This window comes from Tyto alba, unplaced genomic scaffold (genome assembly GCF_018691265.1).
Source record: "Tyto alba isolate M040663 unplaced genomic scaffold, T.alba_DEE_v4.0 Super-Scaffold_3, whole genome shotgun sequence".
NCBI lineage: Eukaryota > Metazoa > Chordata > Aves > Strigiformes > Tytonidae > Tyto > Tyto alba.
Genome location: NW_024881304.1, coordinates 14976645 through 14996529, shown reverse-complemented (window position 1 = coordinate 14996529; position 19885 = coordinate 14976645). Strand labels below are relative to the sequence as shown.

The following is a 19885-nucleotide window of genomic DNA, read 5'->3' as shown; positions in this document are numbered from 1 at the left end:
AATTCATGGGATTACCCATCCTGATGACTCGGCGTCCCCCGAGCTGGTCCCGCGTGCCGAGGCGGCGGCTTTCCCCTGGGCCCGGGAGGGCGGCCGCTGGCTTCGCCGGGCCGGGCGTCTGACCCGTAATTAAATCTCCGTTCGCCCGCGCTCGCACCGGCCTGGCCCACGTCGGGCAGGGGTTTCCAAGGCAGGGCCCGGCCCTGGCACACAGCCTGTGCACACCAGCGCGGGGAGGTGTGCGGTGTGCATGCGTCTGACCTTCAGGAACCGTTTTTAGTTCATCAAAATTAGTGATGCTGAGAAATCAGGACATCAGTGCATAATGACTGTGAAATTAGGAATGAGAGCTTGCTATGCAAATGACAGGACAAATCATGTGAAAAAGTCAAGATAAACTGCATATTAAGACATTATGTTACATAAAATTAATACTGCATTTCTCTCTTGCTTACTACTACACTAGAAGATTTTTTTTTTTAACTCCTTTATCTTCTGATCAGCTATTGTCTGCTGATTTTCTAAAAAGTGGTTCACAGAAAAAGTGCTAAACATATTATTACCTTTTATTGTAATACATGAGATGACAGGAGATCCTTTTTAGCAAAGTATATCCTTTACTGCTTTTAGTTTTGTGCTGTCACGTATTTGATTTGAAACTATAGAAAAGTAAGGTGCTTAAATATTACTGTTAAAACTCATATGGGTTTTGTCTTTTCCTCTATTGTTTTTTTTTTTTTACCCCTCTTTTTCTTTTCCTTTTTTGGGGTGGAAGGGTGGGTTTCTAGGGAAATAGTCTTCTTGCATTACTAGGACTGACAAAATGGTTCTCATGTAGTCTGCAAATTAAACACAAGTGCAGTGATTATTTTGAATAGCTAAATTACATTCTAGAAAGCTTGCAGAATTCATAGCATTGTCATTAGGTATCCGCTTGAATACAATTTGTGTAACCTTGGCCAAGACAGCCTGTCATTTTAATGTCAGTGTTTTATCTGAACAAGACATCATCCTTTCAGATACAGTGTACAGGTTCCTTGCAAAGATGCCCGTGCAGAAACGTGTTAACAGTTGCAAATATGAAATGCTATCAAGTTCATCACTGTAGCTGTTTGTCACTGAAATGTCATGGAAAGCGGCTTTTAATGGTATCTCACATAATATGAAAGAATTGAAGACATCTGTATGCTTGGTGAATATGGAATGGTAAAGACATCGTGGTAGGGCCTTTCTGTTAAAATTGCATAGGAGTCTAGCGCTGTTATTCACATCACTGAACCTTCCTTCAATTTTCTTAAAAACCTGTCGTAATAGGGTCTAGATCCCATCAGCGCGGGATACACTCGGCTGTTGGGTTTCTGTGCGGAAGGCAAGGGCTTTCAGGGAGGGAAAGGGCCCAGCTGAGGGTTTCTTGTAAAAAGAAATAAACCTTAACGGAGTTTGCCATATTGGTTGTTTTGAAGGATTCCCGTCGCGGTTGGTAGCTCCGTGCCTGCTGCGGTGGGCGGCGAGGACTCTCGCCTTCGGCACCCTCGATGCGGGGCGTGGGGCTGCGGCGATGCGCTCTGACCCCCCTCTCTGCTCTCCTCTCGCGCTTCAGGTTCCAGTGTCGGTGGCTATGATGACACCTCAAGTGATCACTCCCCAGCAAATGCAGCAGATCCTCCAGCAACAAGTGCTAACTCCCCAGCAACTCCAAGTCCTGCTCCAACAGCAGCAGGCACTCATGCTTCAACAGGTAATTGTTTCCCTAACAGCTGCTCAGGTGGCCCCTACAGATACCGGAGGGCTTTGCTTCCCCAAAACGTTCCTGGGGGAAGAAGCTCCCCACATCTCAGGTCCCAACCTCGGAGCAGCCATGCTCTGAGATGAACCGACTGCTCTTTTGTTTTTAATTCTAGAAATAGCTACTGGAAGCAAATCCAGGGAGCAGTGCTAGGAGTGTTTCCAAGATCAGCTAAATAATACAGATGCATACTTAAGTGTCAGGACTCCGGCAGATGTCCGCGTTGCTTTTGCCTGCGTCCCCCAGAAAGCATGATGTGCCCTGACTAATTGGGCTAAACAAGGTAGCGGGGTGCTACTTCCCATTTTAGACCTCGTTATGTCCATCCGGAACCGTAAAGGACCGTGGAAACGCCGGCGGTGAAAGCGAAGAGGTTTGCAATCCTCAATCTCTTTGATTTCGGCCAACGTACGCCGTGTGGCGTGTCAGTGTTTCTCACGGCCCGCGGTCCTTTTTCAGCTGAAAGTTGGCCGCCGACAAGCCCCGAGGCTCCGTCGTCGCAGGGCACGGCACGGCGGGGGGCTCGCGGACCCCGGGTGGGCGTCAGCATCCACCCCCAGCCCGGCCTTGCGCGCTCCCTTCCCGCCCGTGCCGGAGCGCTGCCTGCGCCGCGCACATCTGGGGAGCAGGGAGGAGGAGGAGAGTGTTTCCCAGGATGTCTATGCATGTATTGAACAACACTTAATACAGTCAAACCCTATCATTTAGAAAGCATGTGTGTTTCACAACAGAGATTCGCCAGGCTCTCTCAGCAAGGGCATTTTGGCTTTGTTGTTACAATCAAAGGTCATTCCTTGCCTTATTTTAATTAGTTTGTGTAGAAAATGGTATGTTTTTCATCAGTTCATTTTGGAGATTACTTTTCAAACGATAATGCCAAGAATAGTCAGTGTGCACTGAATTTATTGTTGAGTTTCAAACTAAAGGTCAGACCATTACAGATAAAAGGATGCTATTTTTCAAATCACAGTTTGTGTGTTACACCAAAAGGGACACTGAATTGGCTCTCCACTTTGTTACTTACCATCTTTCCTTTTCTTTGTAGCAGCAGCTTCAAGAGTTTTATAAGAAACAACAGGAACAGTTGCAGCTTCAACTTTTACAGCAACAACATGCTGGAAAACAGCCTAAAGAGGTACAGACAATACCCATTTTACTTTCAAACCACAGATCCCCGGGGACTGTCTAGTGGCTATTAAACTGTCATTCATCTTATAAATGATTGCACAACTGCACTGACTCTATCGGGTCTCAGCTTTCAGATTTAGAGTTATTGTCCTGTTTTCGCCTGTATTTTCCTGCGCTCCCCACTTGCTTGCTGCCACATATTTTATAGCAGGGGACCGTGCCTTGATGTTCGGTATGAGCACTGGAGCAAGCATCTAGACTTGCATCTTGGGGGAGAGTGCTTTTGGAAGTTAGTTATGTTGTAAAGGGGAAGGGGGCAAGGCAGCAGGCCCGGCTGCGGAGCTGTCCTCTCTAAACAGGGCAGAATGCCAAGAGACGTCGAGTTCGGGCTTGCGGTTTCCAACCGGAGAGATGCTGGTGGCACGTTGCTCGCCGCGGGGGCTTAGCGGCAGGGACCGGGCTGGAGCAGCGTCGGTGGCGAGGTGTGAGGGGCAGAGATAGTGCGGGAGCGCCGCCCGTCCGCGGGGTGCTGGCAGGAGGCCTCGCTCGGATGCCACCGCGGTCCATGGCAGGGCCGGGCCGGGCCAGGGTAGTTTCTGCCTGTCCTTTAAATAGGCTTTCCTCTCCCCATACCTGCCACGTCCTAAACTTTGTTGGCTTTGGTGTGCTTAAATTTCATTTTGCCGCCATTAGATTTCTTCCTAAGGCACCGAGCTCACCTCTCTGGTCACAAGGAGTTCGAGGCTTTCGTCTTTAACCTGACATGGGTGCGGGCTTGGGTAGATCCTAGAAAGCTGCCCCTTGGCACGAGATGCTGCGTGATGTCCTGCGATAGCGGCAGCGCTTGTGTGTCACTTCGCATGTGGCGCTGCTCGAAGCACGCACCGATGGCTGCCTCCGCCCCGCCCCGGCCCCCCCTTGAAATTTTGGCAAACTGTGCCACCTGTGCCAAGTTTCAACCCAGAGTGAATTTTTCCAGCTGAGTTATAAACCCCTGAAAATAGGGGGGTTTATAATGGAAACGCTGACACAACCTTAACCATAGCGCGCTTACGGGCGCCACTATAATAAAAAGGGAACAGATTAAAAAGTGTCTAAAATGTAAATCTAAAGGACTAACAGTAATTAAAATGGAAATGGCACAGGGAGGGAAGGCATGTAATTGTGAGATATCACTGTGCAGAATGCTCTCAGCTTTGTTTTGCTGGCTGTTTTTCTAATTCAGTAGGGCTTACTCATCAGTGGCAGTTCAATGCGCGTTAATGACTCTGGGATGCAGGCATCACTCTGGACAAAGAAATGATTATTGTGCGGTCAAAAGAAGTTCAAAGACAAGAAGGGAATTTCAGTTTTTTCCTTAGAGATCCACATTCAAGAGCATATAAATTAAGCCAAATGTTAAAAACCACAGTCTGAAAGCTGACTTCAAAGTCACAACTCTCTAATTAATGAACTGCGAGCTTCAGTTTGGACAAGTCGTGGTTTGATGCGCCCATAAATCAACATGACAGGTCTGTTTCACAGTCTCAGACAGCGCTTGTCATTGAGTCACATCAGATGTAAACACAGCAGAAAAAAGAGGGAATATGAAGGAGGTGCAATTGATCAACAGAATTGGTAAAAACCCACTTTTGAAACGCATTATGCATGATCACAGGAAATGGCGATAGCCTCAAGAGGCTTTCTCCTTCTGCTGTTGCTTTTTTGAATCAGATTTCTAACAGCCTTCAAAAGGGAGAATAAGAATTATGGAGCTTCTCCCCTGTGGCTGGCAGGCAATAACCCCCTGTTGTTATTTTGTGCTTCTTTCTTTTCAAAGGCGTCAAAATTTAGTTTTTTAAAGATCTTTAACTCTATATTTGAAGACAAACAATAAAGGGCTGCCACTGTCATTCTTATCAGTTACCAGGGATTGTATTTTTTCTTTCTGTTGCCACTTCTTATTAACCTCTTATTTGGTCTATTAGACATAGTTTTGAATGCAAGCCTGCATGCTGGGAGAACATGAAAGTTCATATGAGCTCAGAGGGCAGATAAAGAAATTTGAAGGGGAAAGTTACACAGCAGAATGAACGATAAAAGTTAACTCTTCTAAATTGCTGTTGTCAGACAGGAGAGCATCTCAGACACAAAGATGAGGGCTTGGAGCTTAAAGAAAAAAATACTTTGTGTTAAAAAAGACGAGAAGGGAAGTTAGACAATGTGATGGCATTTCAATATCTAACACACTGATTTAGTGTGGTCACACTTCTGATATTACAGTATCGAAAGCAACAATAAGAAAGGACTCCTTCCCGTTTCAAGAAGATCATTTTAACATGGTAGCTGTTAAGAGAACAAGGGTTCAAGTCTTTTCGGCATTTTCCAGGGTTTTGGGAGGGTGTTTTTGCTGATGGTTTTGGTAGAGGCCCGTTTCAGCGACGCATTTCATCCCGCAGGCTTGTTCAGCCTCCATGTTTCTTGCCGTAAGGGGGTTATTCTTGCTAAATTAGCATGCAAGTGGTGGTCTCATTTTTTTTTTATTTATTTTTTTTTAATTTTTTTTTATTCCCTCCTACCCCCTGTACTAAAAGCTGATGGCCGGGTCACACGATGAGCAGTGCCACGGTGGGGACCGGCGGCTGCCGAGCTAACGAGGGCTGAGTTTGTACCTTGACAGATGGGAACAAGCGCGTTCATGTTCTGCGTCCCCCCCCCCCCCCCCAAGTCATTTTGTTAGCGCCTTGTCCTATTGTCCTGTCGCGAGAGAAGAAAAACACAACAAATCTCCCCAGCCCCGCCGGTAAAGAGGGATCGGACCCCCAAGCAGGATAACAGACGGACCCCAGTAAGGTTTCTGGTGGGTTTTACTCGAGGGCTACGCACCGTAGCCGGGGCTGAGCGCCGCGCGCTGCCCGGTAGCGAGAGCAAGAGGCGCCGGGGTGAGATCCCGGCCCCACGCCTGTGGGGCTGCAGCTCCCCCCGGCAAAGTGGGGTCCCCCCACGGCAAAGGGGGGGGGGGGGGGGGGGCTTGAGAGCCGCGGGAGGACCCCGCTTGGTGCCGCGGCGCTGGGCGGTTTGGTGGTTGTTTTCCGAGCAGGGCCGTTTGTCCTCCGGCATTTGTGACAGTTTATGTTAGGCAGTAGGGAGTAACCTAAGAAAGGAAAACAGACCTTTGACAGAAGCTTTAGGGAGGGGATCAAAAATGCAAGTTTTATCAGGATATTTCAGCATTTTAACACTGACTACTGACCTGACAACAGGACTGCACTGAGACCTTTTTTGTATGCATTCAATTGTGAGAAGTAAACAAACTGCCTTGTATCCTGTGTTTGGTAACTGGGTGGGGAGCGCAGTTTGGCAACGTGTCTTGCTTTTAAATTCTTTCTTGGACAATGGGCCTTGTATACTTTTATATCCTGGCTTTTCAAAGTAGAGAGTGTTCAAGAGCTTTTCTTAGGATAGCTGAGAAGACAACCAAATGGGCATCAGTCAATTTATATAAAAGGGATTTTTTAAAAAAAAAAAAAAAACCAAAAAACAAACAACACAAAACATGCTCCCTTTACACTCAGGTGGCAGGTAGGTAAACCACAGCTTACTGAAATTAGATTTTTATGTAATACCAATTATTATATATATTAAGTACATATATATTTCAAAAATTAGTATTTATGGAGGCAAACATTACTTTAACTCTTAATGTAACTAGTGCTGGGGATTGCATTCATCTGGTGCTGCTGCAAATAGTTGCAACAACTGGATCTGTCTGAGCAAGCTGTTGGAAAGAAATGAAAACTCTCTGAGATCCAGAATATCTAAACACCTATTTGTTTAACTGTGTTCTTGAAGTCATCAGTTTTCTTTGGAAATGAGAAAAATTGACTTTATAAGTAGGACATATTGACTGACTGTCTGTCAGTACAGTTGGCTGCAGTATTAAGGTTGATGGGGCATGGTGGTAGGAGAAGGTGGGGGCCAAAGCCCTGGCTGGTGTCCGTCAGTCCTGCTCCTACAGCTCCAGTGGGTTTTGGGTTTTTTTTTTTTTGATTTTTTTTTTTTTCCCTGCTTGACAGCAGCAGGGAATGGGGCCAGTGATCCTCTGGCTCCATGTCAAGGAAGGGCGACAAAAAGCTTGGGATCCGGCTGGGGTTTGTTTGTGAAAGCATGCAGTTTTGGAAGAGTTAATTTTTCTTTCCATAATTGTTAGCCATAATGTGTATAAGACCTCCACCTTGATATGATTCCTAGCAGATTAGGGATATTAGATAATTTCCTTCTATTTATTGTACTACTGCACTGTATTATCTTTCTATCACTCAGATAATTACTAAGGAAATCTACATTAATTTTTTTTGGCTAGCACAAGGAACTGCTAAACACTGGCATGATGTATTGATGTTTTACACAACAAAAGTTTTCCTCCTGTCATTGTACAATAAATAAAAAGATATTTATCAAAATGCAAAGCCTTTCATGGATTTTAAAGAACAAAGCAAATAAAATACAAGATGAGCATGGAAGCAAAAACCTAGAGGCTTCCTTAACTGAGCAAAATTAAGGACTCTGAAGCCTGGAGTACTGTACATATTAAACACTCACATTCAAGTAAGATGTTGTTTGCTAAATTATGAATGTGTGTAATTAAAATCTAGTGGCTGTTTCTATGAAAGATTTACAATGTTATTTCATCGTTTGTCATGGCTAATTAACAATATTAGATGAAGTTTTTCTTCTTCAAAGGTCTGATTTTTTCTCATTTATTTATGTCAGAAGTGATAAACAGAGTAGTTAAAAGCTTCTCCGGGTACAGTAGTGAGAAAAGCAACATGTTCTTTTACACCTCGAAGGTTCAGAGTTCACATCCCTGTGGAGTAAAGCAACTCCATCTTCTTTCTAGTGAGAATAATTAAAATTTTCAAAGTGCAGAAGTAACAACCTTAAATACAGCACAGAATGATTCCGAACATAACGGGAAGTATTGTGGGGCTTGATGGATGAATAAGAGAGAGTAAGTATAAAATACCATAAATTAAACCAGTCGTATTGCCTTAATCGTTGAGACAGCCCTTGCATGAGCAAACAGAGCACAGCGCAGGGTTGTTTTTCATTGCATCCCAGTGTGATGTGATCGTGTGGTGCGAATCTCACGTTCTACATGTTCTCTGCCTCGAAGAATTGCCCCGGACTTCCACAGCTGCCAGCAGCGTTTGCTTTACCCGCCGCTGAAGTGCAGCCACTTTTGGGGTAAAACACAACCACGAGGACCAGGGTGACCAAGGAATGCTGCATACTTTTTTTTTAGCTGGGATGTCAGGAGGCGTTCGGGTAGGATGGAAGTAACCACTGGAGGTGGGAATCAACTGCAGCCCCGTGGTTAGCTCTAGCACCTAAGCGTGCCTTGGGGTCTTCGATACGGGGTGGTGGGCTCGCTGGCTTGCCTTGACACCAGGTGACTGCGATCAGAAGTTGAAGTGTGTTGGGACAAGGAGCCCTGAAAAATCTTCTGTTAACGCTTTGCTCTGTATCGACAAATGTGCATTTTCAATTATTTCTTTCATTTTGTCTTCTTTTCCAGCCCCAGCAACAGCAGGTGGCTACGCAGCAGTTGGCCTTTCAGCAGCAACTCTTACAGATGCAGCAGTTGCAACAGCAGCACCTCCTGTCTTTGCAGCGTCAGGGGCTGCTAACGATCCAGCCTGGCCAGCCTACTCTGCCTTTGCAACCCCTTGCACAAGGTAGGTGAGGGGTTTGGGAGCTGCTGGCAGTCTGGCCAAGCGACGGCATGCACGCGGGCCAAATCGTCATTTGGTAGGAGGGAGGGAGAGATCTCATAAGCTCATAAAAGAATAAGCACAGAAAAATCCCGAGAGGCAAGGTGGGCATTATGAAGATATTTTTTGAGAAGGGCAACCCTGAAATCGTGGACCGCTCTGGCTAGTGGGAGGCAGGCGGTTTGGAGATCAGATTCCATTTGCACAGCTATAGCTGGTCTGGCGGAGTCGGAGCTGCTGGTTGTACTAATCTGGGCTTGAAATCCTCCTCAGGAGGCGTCTTAATCGATTCTTGGTGCTGGGTTCATGGCTAAAAGTAGTGTGAGAGCAGCTTTTCCTTTTCTAAATGTGTTATTTGGGCCCTTTCTGGTTCCAGCCTGGCGAGGAGCCGGGCGCAGAGCAGCTCTGATCCGCACGCTGCCAAACTGTAGAAATTTGATTGCCCTTTGCTGCAGCTGAGAGGGAGAGGTGGCGGTGTCTCCTCTCCATGCCTGTTACACGGCCTTCATTTCACTGCCTGTGCGCGTTGTAGCTTCATTCCTCTCTCCCTGCTGAGGTAAATTGGGATTAACTTCGTATAATTTTAATGGTGTTATTGACAATTAGATCCTCCTACATCTTTATTCAGTCCTGCACTTTGCAAGAAGTTACTGCTTTGCTGAAATTCCTATTTTTTCTTAATCTTTTTTTTAAAGATACCAATACATTGAAACAATAACTACTTACATCACGATACTTTTGACAGTGATTATAACCTGAGGTTTTTTCTCTCTCTTTCCCTCTTTGGCTTGCATTTATTTTATTTTATTTTTAAACTGGGTTTGTCTGCAAGCCTTGGGACATTTAAACAGACTTGCCTGAGCTCTGGCTGCTGTGATTAAGGCAGACTGTTCAAAGTTGGCATGGCTCAGGGAAGACCAGGTCTTTCAACCATGATGCTGGTATTTCTGAATAATCATACCTTTTCCTTCCCTTGCCCCGTAATAAATTTAAGCACCAACCTCAGCAACTCGAATCAGCTCGGGTTGAATGATTTGGGCTCTTCAGAGCAGCCTTAGGGCTGCTACTAGTTGCTAAACCATATAATGAATTTACATTCAGCTCTGTTCAGTTACATGGGGGGGACGGGGCGAAATTGCTTCTTCACTCTCCTTTTTTGCGTGTACGTAGCTGCAAAAAGGAGAGCGAGGTGGCTGGTGAATATTTACGTGGATAAGTGGAGACAGAACTGGGGAGCGGAGACTGCTTTGCCCTGTGGCTGGTGTGGTTTATTCGGGCATATTTTTGCCAGATCCACAAAAGTATCTGCGCGCCTAACTCGTGTCTTGAGAGGCTAAGCTTTCGGGGACCTGATACCTGCCTCTGCAAGACTCGGTTTAGCTTTCCAGCATCCCAGAGCTGGACACCTGGTCTAGTCTGGTCCCGATGATCAGGACTGCCTGGGCTGATGGGCGGGAAGGGGGGAGCCTGGCTGGGAGCACAGGATCAGGCCCGGGGCGGCAGTCGATCGGGCACCGTCGGCACGTGGTGGGATGGGGAGGAAGCATGGAGTGAGTCCAGGAAAAAGGGCACGTAGATGAAATGCCATTTATACTTGCAAAACGTTGTAACGTGCGTTAATTGCGCTTCAGATTTATTGTTGGAAGCATCCCAGGCTGTTCGCACACACCCACCGGGCTCAAGCTTCAACCTTTCTAATTTTTCCCACAGCTCCTATACTATTAAGTTTGCTCGGTAAGGTTCATTGTATAGTACATCAGTTAAGCTGTCCAAAGGAGGGCAATTGGGCAGTGACAAGACACGCTCATGTGTAATGTGAAAGAAATGAATGTGGTGATGCATGAAGTGTAATCTGTGCGGTAACACATCGGAGACACCAGTAGGTAATTCAGCAGTCGTGGCATTGATTGATATGGTTAGCAGGGTAGTGTAACTATTAGTCCTCGCAAAGAAGCGTATTTAAAACCTAAGGGGTGCCGACTTGCACGCCGGAGAGGACATAAACATCAGCAGAAAGGGCTGGTTCTTGCAGGGAAATGAGCTGTGAGCGTTGGGGGTGGCTGGAGCCAGGGGCTCGGCGGCGGGAGGAAAGAGTAACTTGAGAATTCAGGCAGGTTGCAGTCCAGCACAATTTTTTTTTTTTTTTTTTTTTTTTTTTATCAGAGAGATGATGGCTTAAAACTGATGTCATTATGAGGTTTAAATCAACTTTCTGCTTGCTTGAACATGGTCACCTGGGTATGGAGGTACAAGGACACAAAGAGGTTGAGCAACTCTGTTTGTCTTTGAGCCGGTGATACCTGGGGTTGGGAAATTGAGTTCCGTGAGCAGTAATCTGTCAACTGTCCCCACAACATACATTTTTTAAACCTGTGCCTACATTTTCTTTCATAATGAAGGGGACTAGTTGTCCTGAAAAATGCAATGAAGAGCCAGAGCTATAGTTTAAAATAATTGGTAATGGACACTTCTTATTTAAAAAAAAAAAAAAAAATTACATGTATCATGCCCTTTTGTTTTCAGAACAGTTTGCAAGACTGAGACAAATAGTGTAAATGCACATATAAAAAAAAAAAATAAAATCATCCTTCTACTAAATGTAGCTATGAGTTCGGTTAAAAGCATTTTGCTTTTATTCTTAAGTATCTGTAATAGTAATAAATGTTTCTAAGGAGAGAATGGTACTTCATAACTGATATTTTTATTCTTTTAGAACTAATACATTGTTTGAAACTGTATTTTAGTTTCATTTTAGTTTTTACTGCTCGCCTATTGTCTTACACAAAACAGCACATCCTTTAATGTTATATTTGTGTAATCTTTGCTGCTTTGTATTTAGACACATCTATAATCTAGATTTTACATCTGTAAATAGTAGCAATTTAAAAATAAACCACATTTCAGCGGTGTTCTGAGCTGTGAGAGCTAGATCTTTAGTATCTGCAAAATGAAACTGCAAATCACACTTCAGATCACCAGTGAGTGAAAATAATAGGACTGAGACATCTGGGTGCCCGATTGCTCCTGTAGATTTGGCAATTTCGGGTCTAAATCCCGTTACTGGTACGCACGAAGTTGCAGCACTGGCAGTAGTGATCTCGAGTAATTGCAGCGCAGTTCTGGGAATCTGACTTAAAATTTAGCTCTTGCCGTTAAAATGAAACTGTTAAATGGTAAATTACATAATTTATTGCAAGTGTTCGTGGATCTATTTGACTTGCTTTTACCATTTGTTCTATTATTTTATTTAACCATTTTACCGGGTGAGTAATGAGCATACCTTTCAGCTGCCCAGTGTGACAGGCTAGTTAGGAATTCTCTCCAGAATTATTCTAAAAGAACTAAATTCGGGGAAGGGAGAGAGAGAGGCTTTTTTAAAATTTTCTTTTACTAATTGAGCGATGTAGTCATTTTTAAGCGACGGGTTGTGTGCGGACGTGTATGACATCACAGTTAACGATTTAAATTAATGTCACCCAGCCTGAAACCCTTATTATCTCCAGCATTTTTTCCCCACACGACTGGGTGTATTTTATTTTTCTTTTAATATGCAGTGTAGTTGTCATTAGTGCTAATATGAGTTACACTTGTGTAGGAAGTTAGACCAAACCTCTTGACTTTTAGAGGATCTACAGTGAGGTGTAAATATTATGTGTATGTGTATTTTAATGGCTATAACACTTGCTTTATCTCAAGGAAGAACTTGCATTAGTAGACCCAGAAGTGACCGGGAGGAGAGGGGAAGGGGAGAAGAGAAAGGGGGACAGGGAGAGGAGAGTGGGTGCTAGCCTGTCTCTAATTAAAAACCTGCAGAAATCCAGATAAGGGGGTGGTGACAAAAAAAAAAAAAAAAAAAAAAAAAAAAGCAGTTATTCTTTCCCTATTTGCTTATCCTGGAAAATAAAAATAGGTGTCGACTCATATGGTCTCATATCAATATGTTATCATCAACAGACAAGTCTATTCACTATTGTTTCAATTGAGTAAACAGTGGTGTAAGGGTCAGCCGTGCTCACAGGTAATTGTTAGTGTGCAGACAGTCCTGTCAAGCGTGTTAGCTAAAAATACATCCCACACTGTCACTTCGCAAGGTGTTTGAAAATAATAGCCCCGACACAGCAAAACAGGACATAGGCTTGTGTACTGACCTTTTTCTTTGTTTAATTTGCTCAGAGGTTTAATTTCAGGGGACAAGTAATAATTGAATATATCTAATAACTAAATGCTCATTTGGGACAAAATCCATCAAAATATAATTGGCATTTGGGTCTGATGAAAGGAAAATGACGTGGCTTTAGAGAAACGGATGTGTCCTAAGAATATCTGATCACTTAATGTATAAATTGAAGCTTCTTTCATAATATATATTAATTGCAGATACTTAAGGATTTCAGCATTTTTTTGTAGTGAACCGTTACCGAAGACCAACTGTTTTTGTTAATGCTACTCTTGGAAAGGCGGGGAAGGTTATTGGTCTGTCGTGCAATAATTTACTCCTCTTTGATATGCAAACGATCCACGGTGAATATAAAAAAATCCTATCAGACTCATTTCACAGTTCTTAACCACTTAGATTCTCTGGAGTCTATCGCCTCATTAGACCAGTGCTCTCCAAAGCTAGCATAATTAAAATCTTTAACAGTTTAGCAAAGTAAAGATGTTTGGCTGATCACGTTGAGATGATTATCTATCCATTGTATTCTAAATGACAAAAATAAATTAAATTTAGACCTTGGCATTTTTTATTATGTGTTTCAAATGAATATAATGCATACTGCCTTTTTTTTTTTTTTATTTTATTTCAATACCTTAGGTTTGGTGAGATACATGCCTGTGTGAGCTGCTGCTATACACTCAGAAAATGGCAGGTTTGCTTAGGATAGCTCCAGTGCTACAACATGGTGAAACAATGAACAGTCATCCAGATGATGATCTGGAAGCACAGTGATGAGAAACCTCTTTAAAAAACACACAGACCCTGGCTTTTATTTTTTATTTTTTTTTTTTTTTTTTTTACCCTGAATATTTAAGTGATGCGTCTCTACTGCTAATTTTTTCCCATGGCCTTGTCTGAAAGAGCACTGAAGTAGTCTTCAGTGAGAGAAACTTGACTTGTTTGATCATGTCACAATCATAAGCTTTATCCAAACGTATGATCTCAGCGTGAGCCCGTGTCACGCTGACGCGCGGCTCCCCTCCCGCCCTCGCTTTGGCCCACTGGAGTTCACAAAGTTTTCACTTCCGTTATTTACTGAATGCTCTGTCCTGACCCTGGTGGTGTCCATTTGGGCACAATTAAGGAAATACTTTTTTTTTTTATTATTATTATTATTATTATTATTATTTCTTGAAGCTTATGTTTTCGTTTTACTTTTGAATGGCTCATTAGCATTGATCTAAGAAATGACAGTAATAATAGTGTTACTTGTATAGAAAGTTATACAGTTTTTCAGTAGACACATCCATCAATTAAGTGAGCAGTTCGAGAAACCAAAATTAATGAGAAAGATAGGTGTGTTAATGAAATAATCATAGTATAATCAATTTGACTGTTAAAATTTGAAAAGCATTTCAGGAAGACAATATGAATTCATAATTTATGTCTAAAAGTGATTAATAAAAACTGTATTTAATAACAAAGCTATTTGTCATCATTTAAAACTTAAGCACAAAATTAGTCATGTTGTGGTTCATGTTGTCATAATAATAAAACTGAGTTGTTTTTTTTTTCTAAGACCTTCCTTTATCTTAAAAACAGGTTAGAAAGTATTCGCTTTCCCTAAAAAAAAAAAAAAAAAAAAAAAAAAAAAAAAAAACAGAAATTGGGGGGATGAGGGGAATAAAATTACATTTCTCCAGCTGATTGCAGAGTAGCCCTTGGCCACCTTTGCTGTCAGCCTTGCTGTAAGCTCAGCTGTTTTTTCTGCCTGAACAGGGACTTTGGAAATGAGCCCTCTGTTCTAAAAATTACAAAAAATAATAATTAACGTGCTGTTTGGGGGTAGGTGTCACGTTGTGTGGATCCCCCTGCCCCACACCTTGGATTTTACATTACACAGGTATTGCAGGTACCACACTAGAAAACGTAGCAGTCGTGCAGTGTTGAGTATTAGCTTTTAGTTATTAAAAAAAAAAAAAAAAAAAAAATGCGCAAAAACACACACACACAAAACTAACACTAGGCTTTGTTTACTGACTCTTTGATTTAATTACTGTTTGAAGACGGCCGAATTAGCTGTTAATTGATTTAATTATCCAATTTGTTTGTTTCAGGCATGATTCCAACAGAACTGCAGCAGCTCTGGAAGGAAGTGACAAGCTCGCACACAGCGGAGGAGGCAGCCAGCAACAACCACAGCAGCCTGGACCTGTCCACCACCTGCGTCTCCTCCTCCGCCCCGTCTAAGACCTCCTTAATCATCAACCCGCACGCCTCAACTAACGGACAGCTATCGGTCCACACTCCTAAACGGGAGAGGTAGGTGCCCGTGGGGTTGCCACCCGTGAGCGTTTCCGCACGGCGTGCCGAAACGATGGCAAAAGTTGTTGGGAGCGGTGGCCAACCGCCTTGGCCTCGGTTTTGGCCTCCACGCCTTGCTCTGTCTGATCTTGGCGTGGCTGAATGGAGGCTCCACTGGGCAGAATGTGCTCCTTTTGTTCGGATCTTTATGGCTTGTTAATTGGATCAATGTGGGCACAGTTAGCTAATTAGAAGTGCATTGGATAAGGGTATTGGGGGAGCGTGTGAAGACTGTAAGCTGGTTTTTTGAGTTCTGCATCACCGGTGGTGTTACTTTTGATGTGCTTTGGGTTTGCAGGCAGGGCATGAGGAGGAAAATCTGTTGGTCAGTACAAGCTGTTTTACCACCTGTTTTTCTGCTGAATTTCAGTGCCCCGTCTCATCTAATGTGTTTGCCTTTTTTTATATATATATATTTTTTTTTTACTCTGTGTTTACCTGCTTTCACAAGACAAGATAGGCATGAGTTCACCAGGTTTCTCTAAAACAAAGTGGATTTTTTTTTTTTTTTAAGTGCTGATAAAATTAGCTAGCTGATGTTGTTTGGCTTTTAAAAGTGTGAGTTAATTTATACTTGCTAGGCTTGCATTGTTAAAAGAAATGGCTTAAATCAGGGGTTGTCTGTTGACGCGCTTCTCGGCGCGGGCTCTGCCTTATTCCAAAGGATGCTTTATTGCAGGTTTGTTTCTTTACACCCCCAGATTTCACTGAGGCGTGTCTAACAACATAACTTTTGCTTACGGTGAGACAGACGGTCCCAGAGGAGCTCGGGCCGTGGGTGCCTGTGCCTGCTGCAGCCTCGGTGTCGCTGCCGGCGGAGGAGAAGGGTCTCGGGGAGCGCGCAGGCAGCGCGGGCGCAGCAGGGAGGGCCGTGCTTCTTTGCATTCAGGAGAGTCCTTTTGCCCATCTCGAAATGTTATAGCAGACACTAGTGAAAGCTGGATTTTATGGAAACTGATGGCTTTGTCTTTCCGTCCTCCTTTCATTCATTAGAAAGAGGATAATGGAATTTTTAAGCCATAGAGTTTATATTTCTGGTGGTCTGAAAGTAGATTGATAGGGAAGCTATATAAATACCTCTTATATCTTTCTAATATTAAGAAAATAGTGCTGTTGGGAATAGATAGATTTTAAAGGAGAGTGCACCACTGCTGAAAGAACTGCTCTGTGTGTGTAAGGCATCATTTTATATCCATTGCAAGGACATGGGGGGGAGCGTCAGCGTATACATTTATAATGCATATAAGTGTCAAGGACATGGTTTTCATGAAGACTAGCATGGGATACTAAAAACAATTTGATGTTTATTAAACAACTAAATTCCCTTTTTGCTGCATATAGAGCTGAACAAGATGGGTTTATGACTTTTCAATAAATTTTTTATCTGTGTTTTTCTTACCCAGTATATAAAGTGAAAACCCATGCAGTGAAATGGATCTTCTTTCACTGAATAGAGGCATGTGCTGTCTGCTAATGGCAATCTAACTGAGGAAACGGTATGTGATTGCTGTTTTGTTTGAAACGCAGTGGAAATACAGGAATCTGTTCTGAAGTAAGAATTTTCTCTGTGTATGCTGTCAAGCAGAACTGGAAATCCATGTGTCTGAGTCCTGTAATTGTGGCCTGGAGGCAACCGGGATCTACAAACAAGGCAATACATATGCTTTTATTAGTAAAGTTCCAAATAAATTAATTAGGAAAGCCTAAACGTGCCATGGTATTGTTTCAGATTGTCTTAGTTTAGAAGATTTTAAATCCTCAGTGGCTGAATTGATAGCTGTATTGTTAAAGCTTGTCATTATACTTTTCTTACGTATCTACTGAGTTCTCTATGCTATCAAAATACAAAAATAGGTATATTTAGGAATACAAATAAGAGAGCTACAGATTTCGCTTTATCTTGCCTCTGTTTGGTACATGGAGGGTTTATGCCATCCATTTGCTGCAGTGATTGAATTACATCTTTATCCATAAGTAGAGCAAGAGACTACACGCAGAAGAATGCCTACTGATGCACTTAAGGGTTTTGTTGCAGTCTCATCAGGCACAGTGGTGCCTGCCTGGATTTCATATGACACAGAAACTCCTCTTGTTGAGATGTGTTGCACTGGTTTCCTTTCTGAAAGGGTATTTATCTACAGGCGGGGTACTGAGTGAGCAGTGAGGAAAGAGTAGCTGTGCTTTGCTGTCAAATGCATATTTGAAAGCTCACAGAAGGTGAAATTTTAGCGTACTTAGAAAAGAGAGAGCACAGGCACGAGCAAGGTTTTGGTAATTTTTTTGGTTGCAAAGGTTAAGACTAGAAAAAATCGCGGGTCTGGTGGGAGCATGAGTTTACTAGACTTAGTGAAACCCGTGTATGTTCTTGTACCCAGCTGGTTTAGCACACCAACAGCTTGCAAATACGAAGGGACTTGTGGAAGTGGTGCTGAGCTGAAGCTCGGGTCAGATGGGGCTGTCGGAAGGGCTCGCGAGAGGGGTATCAGCCCTTCCATCTCCCATCGCACAACCCCGCAGCTTGGGCTGGCCGGGGCAGGTTTGGGGATTGTGGCTTCCCCCTTCTCGTTCCTGCACCTCCAGTGCAACTGGCTGTTAGCTTTGGTCTGATACAACCAAGAGCTCTTTATTTAGATTTAAACAACAATAAAAAGCACATAGTAAAAGCTGTAAGTGTCCTAACAGTTAAGCACAGCCACATCATAACGACTGCCCAGCGGCAATAAATAATCATATACAGGTAACATTAACTTTTAGGGTGTGCTGTAAAGCTGTTTTTTCCCCCCCTTCCTCTTGGGCTTTTGAGAAGGAGTGGGCTGCAGGAGGCAAGTTGGTTATGTGGGAGTTACTATCATCACTGTCATCTCTGGCACATGTCGCTGGGATAGTTCAGGCTGTGTTTTACGGGGTTCCTGATCCCACAGGTGAGGCTGCGGGGCTGCTCGAAGACCTGCGAGACAGGAGGCACTCGGCTGACCGCAGCGGCACCTGCGTGAAAGTCACTGGGCGAGCAGCAGCTCAGCTGTACGTCTTGGGTAAAAACACGGTTATAAACAAGGGGTTTAAAATAGCAGGAGAAACAGTCACTGGCTGCTCGGCATGCCCACGCGTCTCCGTGCCGCGAGCCCAGCCTCACGGCTGCGTACAGCAAAGCTTTAGTCCTGCGCAGGCTGCGGGGACGCAGCTCTGGTGCCACCGGTGCCACCGGCCACGCTCGGAGCTGAGTGAGGACAAAAGTCCTCCTTTATGGCAAAAAAGCAAACGGCAGGCGGGTGGCCAGAGCCACCCCGGGATGTCTGAAAAGCAAAAATACGTTCAAAAGCAGGAAGCATCCTCCGCTCCTGGGCAGGGACTAGGGAGCATCGTGGGGCTGCGCTTGGTTTCTGCGTGCTCTGTGTGTATGGCTTCCACAGGAATGAAACAATTCCAGCTATAAATAATGGGTTAATGCTTTCATTCATTTGGACTTTAAATGTATATTACATCTATGCTTTTGTCCCACATTTCGCCCAGTTTCTGTAAGTAGCAGCAGCAGCAGCTCTGGGGTTTGGTGCACAGCAATCTGTTAAGGAGATAAATAATCTGCTTTGGCATGACACTCCTACTCTCCTCTTTAATTTGTCTTACACAAGGAAAATTATAATTAAATCATTCAGGGTAAACCCTTGAGTGTAGAGAAGGAAAAAACACACTTTGGTAAAGATTGCCAATAGAGACCAACTTCCCTGTTGTGCCGTGCAGAGACATTTATCAATATTCAGCACTATTAAAGAGAGAACATTTCGTGTGATTTGTGAGGCGGATGCCAAAGCTCAAATCAAGGCTTGTTAAGATCCTTTCCCCATGCAATCATGGGCATTCAGCATCATTAGAATTCAGCACTGACTGTGTGTTTCATGCTTTGATTTTACTCAGACAATTTAATAATGTTTATTGTGCTGATTATATATATAAATTCAGTCAATGCAATAAACATACCTCAGTCATCAGTACCCTAAGGGAAATATTTAGTTATAGATACTTGTATTCACTTAGGATAAGCGAAAGTGAGACCATCAACCAGCATGCAAACCTCTCATCATCTTATCAGCATTTGGGTTTCTTCGGTAACAAGCGTTTTCTCTCCACCAGTAAATAAATAAATAATAGGAGCCAGTTAAGTGCATCTGCTGCGCTCAGAAATGTCCAGGATAGTACCCGCTTTCCATCTCATTCCACTGCATCTTATCTGGGGGAAGCTTGATTATTTTCCTAAGAAAAACAGCAAAACAAAGCGGGTAGATGCCCAATCACTTTAAGTGACTGCTAACTTCATAACCTGATGAGCAGTGGGCATCCCGAAGCCTGCGTGCTTGGGAATATTCCCAACCTGAGTAGGTTTGGAAAAGCAGAACGGTGCAGATTGCATCAGCGTTCCGCGGTGAGCGGAGGCTGCTCCAGCTTGGGCTTGAACTGGGAGGTCTGGGGGTGGCCAGTGTGCTGTCCCGTCCCGGGCACTGTTCTGTATTGACTGCAGCAGCGACAGGATGACGGGGGCTGTACGTAAACAAGTGAGTTAATGAAGGTCCAGACCTGTTAATTTGGGAAGGACATCTGTTGGCAAGAGGTAAGGTGAAGAGTTGGAGGCAAAGGCTGTGTGTCCGGGAGACGGTTCTCCATCTGCCAGCAATCCCGTGTTTGTCCCCTGTTGTCTTTATACAC

At 43.8% G+C, this 19885-nt stretch overlaps 1 protein-coding gene across 11 annotated transcripts in view; it reads left to right on the top strand.

Moving 5' to 3' along the window:
- The window catches only part of FOXP1 (forkhead box P1), a 390943-nt gene that overhangs the window by 312164 nt on the left and 58894 nt on the right, over positions 1–19885 (top strand). For 9 of the 11 annotated variants that reach the window (XM_042799335.1, XM_042799339.1, XM_042799337.1 and 6 more), the window contains 4 exons: positions 1601–1738; positions 2832–2921; positions 8472–8631; positions 14941–15145. In XM_042799335.1, the coding sequence (XP_042655269.1) occupies positions 1601–1738; positions 2832–2921; positions 8472–8631; positions 14941–15145 (593 nt within the window). The remainder of the gene's footprint in view (positions 1–1600; positions 1739–2831; positions 2922–8471; positions 8632–14940; positions 15146–19885) is intronic. The other 2 variants (XM_042799341.1, XM_042799336.1) reach the window with 1 other exon arrangement.